This window comes from Leptonotus elevatus, chromosome 7, assembly GCF_054856555.1.
Source record: "Leptonotus elevatus isolate MCC_2025b chromosome 7, RoL_Lele_1.0, whole genome shotgun sequence".
NCBI lineage: Eukaryota > Metazoa > Chordata > Actinopteri > Syngnathiformes > Syngnathidae > Leptonotus > Leptonotus elevatus.
The window spans coordinates 26,156,683-26,167,401 of NC_141245.1; the positions used below are offsets into that span (position 1 = coordinate 26,156,683).

At 43.3% G+C, this 10,719-nt stretch overlaps 1 protein-coding gene across 1 annotated transcript; it reads left to right on the forward strand.

Moving 5' to 3' along the window:
- The first annotated feature begins 1,868 nt into the window (after nucleotides 1-1,868).
- On the forward strand, nucleotides 1,869-10,670 carry tlcd1 (TLC domain containing 1). Its single transcript, XM_086081539.1, is given in 5 exon segments — nucleotides 1,869-2,298; nucleotides 5,552-5,634; nucleotides 7,978-8,060; nucleotides 8,138-8,269; nucleotides 8,271-10,670. Coding segments are annotated over 5 exon segments (804 nt in total). The 5' UTR covers nucleotides 1,869-2,092; the 3' UTR covers nucleotides 8,571-10,670.
- The last annotated feature ends 49 nt before the right edge of the window (nucleotides 10,671-10,719 follow it).

Below are 10,719 nucleotides of genomic sequence, written 5' to 3' on the forward strand. Positions count from 1 at the left end.
TAATTACAGGTTAAGGACTCAAAGATCAGCCTACCTAAGTTGTAAGCAGTATTTTTCCGATTTGTCAGGGAAAAAAAAGTCAATCGATTCTTTTTGGGAACTGGAATTGACAGAAGAGTCAACATCTGGTGCAGGGGTCACCAACATGGGCCCCCAAGGATCACATGGGTGGCCCCCAAGGCTCAGACGGTCGCCCCACAGATACATTAGGGCTGCATGATTATTGGCAACATATTCACAATTATTTTTGATGAATATTGTAATCAGAATTATTTATTTGAAAAAAATCATCATGTATGGGAAAGCATCTGCGTTTTTACTGCACTATATTGTACTTTTCAACCAACAATATGTCAACTTTTTTTTTTGTGCAAAATGAAAGTTGAAAAAGGAATGTATGACAAGTAATATAAATAACCGTACTTTTTTTAAACTACTGAAATGACTAAATGTGCAGTATAATAAATCCTTAAATATTCGTTCACCCCTTGATGGTTGTTTGACTGCTGGTTGAGAAAGTGCTCAATTTCAAAACCAACAGAACCCACATATGAATGTAAATATCATTGACGATCAGGTTAGTTTAATCGTGGCAGCCAAAATCATGACAACGATTAAGAATCGATTAATTTTGCCGGCCTATGAGTTGCAAGTGGCTCAAAAAAAAATGGAGGCTGTTTATTTTTAAAGGAATGTTTATGTACTGCTTTACTAAATCACACACATTTAAACAATATTATTATTGTTATTTTTTTATTTGTACAAAATTTTTTTATTTATTTATTTTGAATTCACTTCTTTGAAAAAACTGCATACAAATGTTTACTTTTTAGAATAGTAAAACCTAACTATCAAATAAATAATATTCCTTACATTTCAACAAATGTAAAAATAAAGCGATGAAAGGGAAAAGCAAAACGCGTCCATAGTAGGACTACCGGGTAGAAGTAGATGGGAAAATTGCTCAATTCCCAGCGTTCCTGAACGCGCCATAGTGGCGTAGAAGAAAGTGGGCGTGGTTAATTTTGACAAGAATGTTTAGAAGTAAACATGAAGGAAGGAAGGAAACATCCCGTGTAATGAGTTGAAAACAATCAATTATATTCTTTCAACTAACGATGTAAACGTGTTTACAAAACAAAAATAAAAGCGTCGAGTCTTTCAAATGGTTGGTGTTTGTGCCGTTGCAGGCTTCAACGCCCTCTGCTGGCTACTTTATTCATGACGTCATTTTAATCTGACGCCTCTGGTGAAGTTCTCGAACGTTTTGAGGCAGTACATTTTTTCCTAAACATATAACCTTTATTTAACCATATAAAAAAGCCATTGAGCTCAAGATCTCTTTTTACAAGACCAAGAGGTCAGCAACAACAAAACTCAGAATTATAGAATAGGTTTGAGTTCAAGTTTTGCAAGTGCACGTGCCCAAAAACAGACACTGTTCCGGTTCAGCACGAATCCGAGCGTAAACTCGGAGCTTCGGTTGTGTCTGTAAAGAATTCCATGACGTGGAGGCAGTAAAACCGAACGAACGAATTCGCCAGCAGTTCACTTCTGACGCGACGAAACAAAAAGGTGGAGAACGCCAAGCGGCGGCTTGACGTTCCTGAACCCTCGCCAAGAAGAGTCTTCCCAATCAAGGTGTGTGCGCGTGCGTCTAAATCGCTACTACAAAACAACGCAAGAATCATTGAAGTGCTGACAACAGCGCGACGAGTGAAAGATGCTCCTCCTTCAAAGTGCACTCGCACCCGCATGCATTTATCACTTTTCAAATCTTGCGCGCGTTCGAGTGCGGATCGTCTGCTTTGCCCCGCCCTCTTTTTGCGTCGGCATGGGTGCAGACGACGAGACGCTCCTCCGCCCTTCACGCAACAGGCGAGAGGACGCTCAAGCCTCCCTCGTCCCTCGTCCCTCCTCCCTCGTCCCTCCTCCCTCTTCCACGCCCAATCCTCCAGAACTTGTTCTTCTTCGACTTGGCGTGGAAACAGCGCGATCCAAAAGGTACGGCGGCGCGCACGCCACGAGGAGTCCCGAGCAGGTTCCACTCCATTCCCACTGGATAGCGAAGGGGGGACCGAGGTGAGCCAGGATGGAGGCCCTGGACGCGGCGCTTAAGAGGCCCCCGGGACCGTCGGTGGTGCTCTTCTCCCTCCTCTTTCGGGTGGTCCACGGGCTTCTGCGCAAGATGCCCGCGCCCAAGGAGGTGGTCCAGGACCAGTTCCGAACGTGGAAGTGGAGGAACCTCTCCTTGTCCATGGTGCACTCCATACTCACCGGGACCTGGGCCGTCTCCAGGTAGGAGCACTTTTTGGGTGTGTACTGTGGATGGGCTGGGTTCAAAGTAAACAAGCGCGACAACATACTTTACCAAACGGATGTCGATTCGGTACAAAACTTTCTCGTCTTTGTCAAAAGAGCAGAAAAGGAGCGACGAGTAGATGATTCTTTTTATTTCCTCCAGTTGAAAAGTCAGCAGTACTTGCTACCTCTTACTTTGTCAAAACAGCAGAAGTAACACAATATTCAAAGCAGAGGTCTCAAACTCGCCGCCCGGGGACCATTTGCGGCCCACACGATGCTATTTTGCAGCCGCCTGCTTGCTGTCAAACTTTAATGTTCGTGCGGCTGACACGCTTTTTTGTTTGCTTTTGCCGTGTCATACTTCCGTGTTTTTAATTTTTTTTCCCCACTTATGGGCTAACATAGCTCAGGCTAATGCGAGCTTTTGGCGAAACATAGTTCTGAAGTGGCGCCAAGAGGAAGGAAAACATATGCCATTTCGCTTTCTACATTTGATAGCAGTTAGCTGCTGTCACGTGGCTTTTTGCTCACGTTTTCAATTGACTAACAAAAAAAAAGAAGCTAAATGAGCCTTTGATAACAACTGAAAAATAATTGTATGTGGTTTTTGGAGGAGATGCCAAAAGATGGTGCGTTTTGGCAAACATTAGTTTCAAAACGGATCAAATCTAACACTTTGATTGGCCAAATTGATTTCAAATGGAGGGACGCAAAGTAAAATGTGGTCAGAAAAGAAAATATTACAGTCAAGTACACGTGACTGAAAACTCGATTTAAGCACAGGAACAAAATTGTTCTGCTTCATTATTGTGTGCGTGTGCGTGTGCGTGTGCGTGTAGCCTGGGACACTGCGGCACCATTGTCTAGTCACATGGTGTGTGTGTGTGTGTGTCATGTGTGTGTCGTGTGTGTGTCGGGGCACATGTTTGGACGAGCCACAGAAAAGCTTGTTGCATGCTTGCAAGCAGTCGAAGCACGGGTCCAACTCGTATCGGTTGGATATCAACCGGAAAAACCTGCCGCTGCTGCTTAAGACCAACTTTTGGTGACTCATTCAAGTTTCCGATTCAGCGGGAAACTTACGACAGTTTTGCTTGTCGACGTGAAGCACATTAATTACAAGTAGTTCGAAAACATTTTTTTATTTTTTTTTGCCCCTTGAAATGTTTCATTGACGACATTAAGACATGTTTCTTGAAAAACTTTTGTTTTTTATTTGACCTTGGAGAAATCTGGAATTGACCTTGCTTGCTACGTTGTGTAAAAACCTTTTTCTTGAAAATGTTTCCTGGTGTGGCAGCAATACGCTTCCGCAAGGGGGTGGGGGTGGGGTTGGGTTGGGGGTGGGGGGGGTTTGGCATTGGTTCCACTGAAAAAAAATTTTTTCTTAGAGAATGAAGACAATTTCAACCTTGAAAATTTAACCCCCCACCCCTGAAAATGACTTTATTCTCTTCCAGAAAGAATTTTTTTTTAATAGAACATTTTAATTAGAAAACGGACAAATATTTTTCTCGAATAATTACGGTAAGACTTTTTCTTGAAAAATCAACTCCCCGCCCCCCAAAAATGCTATTATTTGAACAATTTTGTTAGAATAATAATACTGGTGGGGAAGTCCCGATCCCATTTTTTTTATTTGCACTTAAGTCTGAGTCACAATTAACAGATTTTGAGGATCTGTCTCCCGATTCTCGAGCCGATACTTCATTTTTTTTTATCATAACTATCCCAACATGACACCTTTTATATTGCTAGTGGAGCAGTTGTTTCAACAAAGTCAAATATTCCAATCCATTTTTTTCTTTTCAGGTGTCTGAAGTGATTTGTGTTAAAGGCAGCTCCGTCCTTTTCGTCACGCAAGATGCGGACATAATTGCACGTCGCCGTTGCACCGCCTCCGCCTTCCACATGAAAATATTCCCATCCTGCAGACCTTAACCTTGCTACGTGCTGCTAGCTTAACGTTAGCTTGCCATGATAACGACTTGAACATTCAGCAACTTGCTGCGCTTTCTTCCGCAGTTTGTGCACATATTGCAACGACGACTTGTTTTAATTCCAGCATGAGCTTTTTTGTCCTTGAATTTGTCGCGCTGCCGTCAGTGACGGACGGCAAAGCCGCGTGAAGATCAAGCACGCAGAGTGCAAACATATTGAAAGGGTTTGTTCAGCTTTGGGGCTGTGCTCGTTTTTGAAATGGAAAACACAAGATGAATCACTTTTTGTCTGTCAACTCTTACACTCTCTTTTTTGTTTTTGTTGACTTAACTGCAGATAGTGATGTGTATGTATTGTGCTCATTTTGCAGGCCTTTGCTTTATATCGCCGATATGGACAATTTAGTCAAAATGGCGGTCTTACTTAATGAAAGGAAGCTCATTGAACAGCGTTGGACTTTGGATTGTTGTCATTTGATTTGTGAGGATGTTTTCAACTTTTGATGAAATGTCGTTTGACCAACAATCTGCCTGCGAACGCTGCTTGGCGTTTTCCCACCTTAAAAGCGCTTTACATTCGACGACTCATTCACCTCCTGATGACGCAGCATCAGGAGCAACTCCGGGGTTCAGTATCTTGCTCAAGGATACTTCCGCGTGGTCACAATGGCTTGGCATCGAACCCACAACTTCAGAGTTGCTCGATAAAAAATGAGCCACATGGCAGAACATCAAGGCGAGCATCTGGCACGTTAGCTAATAGCTAATAGCTAATAGCTAGCACGGCGCTGCCATGTATAGAGATGATGATGCAATCTGGTTAATGCCTAAAATGGCGAGAAAAGCAAATCATAGAGTTGAGCACTCAGAAAGGATTCTTGTCGTGCTGACTACAAAACACTGCGGTCCTGGTTAGCCTCCGTTTGCAACGGTCCGGTTCCACTCTCGCGACTCTCGTGACACATTTTCTCTCTCCAGTGTTCAGGTAAAAACATGGAAAGCTAATTTTGTCTGACTTGCAACATTCCAGCGCACAAACACGTTTTTCGGAGAGATTTCTTTTCTCGTCACAGGCAAAAGCCGTTAATATAAAATATCAGAAATGTTTCCGTGTTGGCAATTGTGCGTTGCAAACAAACAAACGACCGACCGACAAACTGCGTTGATGTCGAAGCCACACCACAAACTTATTTTGACCTCTTAAACATAAACTTCCAATGTTTCTATATACTTTTTTATTATTATTATTTTTTTCTATATACGTTTCTGTTTGAACGACTGCTCACGAAAAGTTTCTCCGGTCGCAGTGTTCTGGTTTGGCCTGAGACGCTGCGTGACCTCCATTATTACCACACGCCACTCTCGTACCTGCTCGTGTGCCTTTCAACAGGTCAGTGAACTCATCGTTGCGCACGCACACACACACACTTGTCTTTGTATCATCATGGGGACATCTCATTGGCTTGATGCATTTCCTAGCCCCTCCCCCTCACCCCAAGCATGAAAAATGATGGGCTACCCCCATTCCTGACCCGAACCTCAACCATAACCCAATTCAAAGCTAAACTCTAAAACCAAGTCTTGCCCCTCAAAAAGAGGTCTGAACTTGTGGGCACCACCAAAATGTCCCCACAATTTCAAGCCGGTCCCCACAATGGTAGTTAAACCTGGGAAAACACGACTGTATGGGCCCCACAATGTAGCAAAGACAAAACACACACGTCACTCCATTTTTGAGGGATTATAATTGTGAGATGAAAACAAGTCAAACATAAATGTTTGCTTTGTACGTTGTTATACATTTTGCCATAGAAGTTGTTTTATGTGCTGCCTTTATTGTACTTGAAATTCTTCGTACAGTCGTCGACCTTGTTTTTGATTTGGAAATATTTATTTTAAAAATCTTTTGACTTTTTATTGCACAAAACTTATTTTTAAATCTTGCATCCAATAAATATCCTGTATAAACTCAACTAAAACTATTGCACCTAAAAATAACTCAACTAAATCATCACATTTACAGAAAAAATACAAACAAACTAACTCATAAACTTTCTCCAAGATGGGATTAATTATTATTTTTATTTTTACAATTTCAAAACAAATGTTCAAGTGGATACTCGTAGTTTGGCTTCGGGGATTCACTTTTTCATGGTTTTTTTGTGGCCAACATTTCTGTATTTAAAAAAAATATATAAAACATTTGGAGGGGTTCTTATGGGCAATTTCTCAACATATTTGAAAGAATCGAATTCAAAATGTTGCGTGCCGGTCGACTGGATCAAGAGTCAAGACGCCCACAGAAGAAATGTTGATGACGCGCTGCACGGGCGCGGCTGCGCTGGGGCGTGTCCCCTGCACTTTCTCAGGTGCCGCTAAAGAAAAAGCCAAAGGTCCCGCCCCCTCACCTGTTTGTCAAAAGCCAATAAACTGGCGCTCGCTTAAACCACCGCAGCGACCCATCAACTGATCATTCCTCCCGGGGCTCGCTTTTGTTGTCTCTGCGGTTCAGGTGTGACCGCTGAGTCACAAATTTCTGGAGGTTTGGCCGCTGACAACACTTGCTTGTGTTGTTGTTTTAACACACACACACAATCACACACACACACACACACACACAGTGCTTGTGTGTGTGTCGGCCACAGCGTGCCAGTCATTCCCAGGCACAAAAGGACTCTCAGTGGATGGAATTGCTGCAGGACAACAAGCGCTTGGATACGCAGACGTGCAAAAATAAAAGGACACCATTAGCCCCATTAGCATTAGCATTAGCTGGAGCAGGAAATCTGATTTGTCATTCATTCAAACGTATAACATTGATCAGCTTCCTCCCAGTCAGCGATGCCAGTAAAGACGTCACGCTAACACAGGGAGGGTCACCAAACTGTTGGAAACTGAGAGCTACTTCCTGGTTACTGGTTAATGCCAAGGGCTACCAATTTAATACACAATTCTTGAGTAACAAATGAAAATGAAAATGCACACGCTTTACACAGAGGCTGCAGTTACGCTTTAGGCCAGAGGTGGCAGTTGCGAGTAAAAAAAAAAGTGGCCAGGTCCACAATGATCCTTTTAATGTTAGTATTTTTTTTTGTATATTTAATTCAGTAAGGTGGAAAAAATAAAATTAATCAAAGTTAAAATATAATAAGAATGAATAAAATTAAATGCCGTATAAAAAATGCCGTAAATGCAATCTAATTAATGAAATGTGATTTGAAATGGGGCGACACGGTGGCTGACTGGTTAGCACGTCCGCCTCCCAGTGCAAAGGTTGTGAGATCAAGTCCGGGCTTCGGCCTTCCTGGGTGGAGTTTGCATGTTCTCCCCGTGCTTGCGTGGCTTTTCTCCGGGTACTCCGGTTTCCTCCCACATTCCAAAAACATGCATGGCAGGTGAATTGGACACTCCAAATTGTCCACAGGTGCGATTGTGAGTATGGTTGTTCGTCTCTGTGTGCCCTGCGATTGGCTGGCAACCAGTACAGGGTGTACCCCGCCTACTGCCCGAAGCCAGCTGGGATAGGCTCCAGCAACCCCCGCGACCCTTGTGAGGACAAGCGGTACAGAAAATGGATGGATGGATGGATGGATTTGAAATGGCTGAATGATGTAAAAAAAAAAAAAAAAAAGCTTCCAGGACCAAAACTGGCCTACTTATCTACTAAAACAGAAACGACATGAAAAGGTATCAAATGCATGTCTTGTGGCTGATTCTTTTTCAATGTTTTCAGGATACTTTGTGCAGGATGCGGCCGATATCATCCTGACGGGACACGCGCGATCGTCTTGGGAATTCCTCATCCACCACGCACTCGTAAGAAAACTCAAGCGTGCGTCTCAATCGACGCGGCGGACGCGTTTATGTGAATCCCATGTGCCAATACCCGCCAGGTGATCGGCTGCTTCCTGTACACGCTCTACACGCACCTGTATGTGGCCGGCGCGGTGCTGACGCTGTTCGTGGAGTTGAACAGCATGACGCTGCACCTGCGTCTGCTGCTCAAGCTGGCGGGCGCCACCTCGTCCGCCGCCTACCGCGTCCGCCGCCTACCGCGTCAACAAGGTGCTCAACATATGGACCTTCGTGGCCATCCGCCTGGCCACGCAGTTCTACGTCACCTGGTACGTGGTGGGAAACTACTCCGAGCTGGACAACGCCGCCTTCTTCACCTTCGCCCTGACGGTGACCAACGTCATGATGCTGATCTACCTCTGCCGCCTCGTCCGCTCCGACTTCTTCCGGCACCACCACGACGGCGTCGTCGACGGCGAGTGCGCGGTCCGCAACGGCACGCACAAGTCCAAGAAGTTGGTCAGCGATTGAGGGGGAGGGAGCAACTTTTTTTGCTTCCTCAAGGAAAGAAACGGACCGAGCAGGTTCGAGAATGACGCGTGGTGGAAAGTTGGCATTTGGTGGCTCGTGTTTTCTCCCCACTCTGATTGATTTAAGAAGTACTTTGGGTCCTTTGGTTTGATATTTGGGCAACACTTGAAGCCTCAAAGGTGACATTTGATGCCTTTTTTTTTTGTTCACGATTTAGAAACATGGCGGCTGCGTAGTTCGGCCGCCTCCCCCAAAGCATGATTAGCAGAATAGCATACTTGGCTCAGGCAGATTTGAACGCTTTTTGGGAAAACAAGAAAAATGACAACTTGTCGCCTCCCATCACCCAAATGGCGATGGATTCTTTTTTTTTTTTTGTAATTTTTTTTATTTATTGATATTGTGATGGTAAGTTAAAAACGGCTTAAGCCAAGGCTGTCAAACTCAGTTGCGTTCAGGGGCGACATTCACTCCAATTTAACCTCAAGCGATATGAAGTGACATAATAAAGCTATAAAGAAAGAGAATTGAAATCATTTGAGAACGTCATTGAAGTGCTGTCAGTGGACAAAATGATCACCAAGAGTAAATGTTAGTGAAGAATTGCACTTCATGTGCTCTTTCCCGACAAGCCGCATTGTTGCGACGTACGTTTGCAACCACTAACTTAGTCAATTATGCTATTCGGCTAACGGCATGCATGCTAGCTTCATTGGAGACGCTAACTTATCTGTACGCACGTGTGAATACTTGTGTACGTATATATGTGCCATAGCATTCATTGGTGACCAGTCCATTGTTTGTCTGTGTCCTGTGATTGGCTGGCCTGGCGACCAGTCCAGGGTGGACTCCGCCTCCTGCCCCAAAGCAAAGCTGGGATCGGCTTCGCATTGGATGTTCAAACTGACACCATTTCCACCTGGCCAAGCTGACGTAGTTGTTAACTGGTCTGCCACGCAGTCAAGAGGTTCTGGGTTTGAATCCGCTGGGCACTCCAGCTTCCTCCCCCAAAGCATCGTAAGCAGAATAGCACACTTTCCTAAGGCATATTTGAACTTTTTTTTGTAAAGAAGAAAAAAAAACATCTTCTCTGCTATTCCACACAATCAAAAGGTTTTGGGTTGAAATCCTTGTTTGAATCCTTGTTGAGCCTCAAGTATGAACTACGATGCACACGCAAGCATAAGTGAAAGCACTTGAGTGTATTTTCTTTTATGAAGGCATCACTTCAACATTGAGCGGCCAAAATTCCACTCGTCAATTAAGTGTAACCAATCAGTGAATGTGAGCCGTTGCCAAACTCAAACACTCACCCGGTCGCCTCTTACCTTGTTGGCCACTTTGCCGAATATTCAAGTACGTGTCGGTTTTCGGAAGTGTTCTTATGGTGGCTGGTAGCTTTTAGCACACAGACAGGAAAAAGAATTTCAACATGGAAAAGGCTACACTTTTCTCTTTTGGGTCAATTTCAGGTTACTTGCAGGTTTTAAAGACTGGAATGTCTGCAATATAAGTGGACTTTTACGCATTTTTCAATGTTTACCTTGTGCCATAAAATCAAACAGCTTCCAAATATTATATGATTTATCATTTTATATCATTTCAGGTAAGATAACAATAAAAAAGTGCATGGAAGATGGAATAATATCTGACCTGTTCCGCAGTGCCTTGACCAGAGTATCTTTTAAAACTACTATGAATATTGCGTTGTGTTTGTAAAAACAAAAAACTCAGACATTTTATTCTTTAATGCTCAAACACTTGACTGTGACAATAATGTGTGTGTGTTTTATGAAATTGCAAATTAAACAGCTTTGTAAAGTTTGAATGTGTTTTGCTGGGGCTTTAATGGTCATTGTTTTACTCATTTGACCTCTTTTAAGCGCCAAAGAAATGCAAGTAACAAGTGATGCAGTTATGGTCGTATAGTATTTACATTGAGCGCATTGAAAATAATGTTCCATTAATAAGAGTTTTGACTTTTCAATGGTTTTGTTGTGTGACCGGAACTCAAACGTCTCAAGATGTTAATCAAAGACCTAATTTTCTTATGTTTGAAACAACAATAAATTATTGGACACTCAAGAGGAAAGCATGGGACATTTGTGTACGCTTGATGTTTTTGTAGTACAATGTTTCTTTTCCTTTT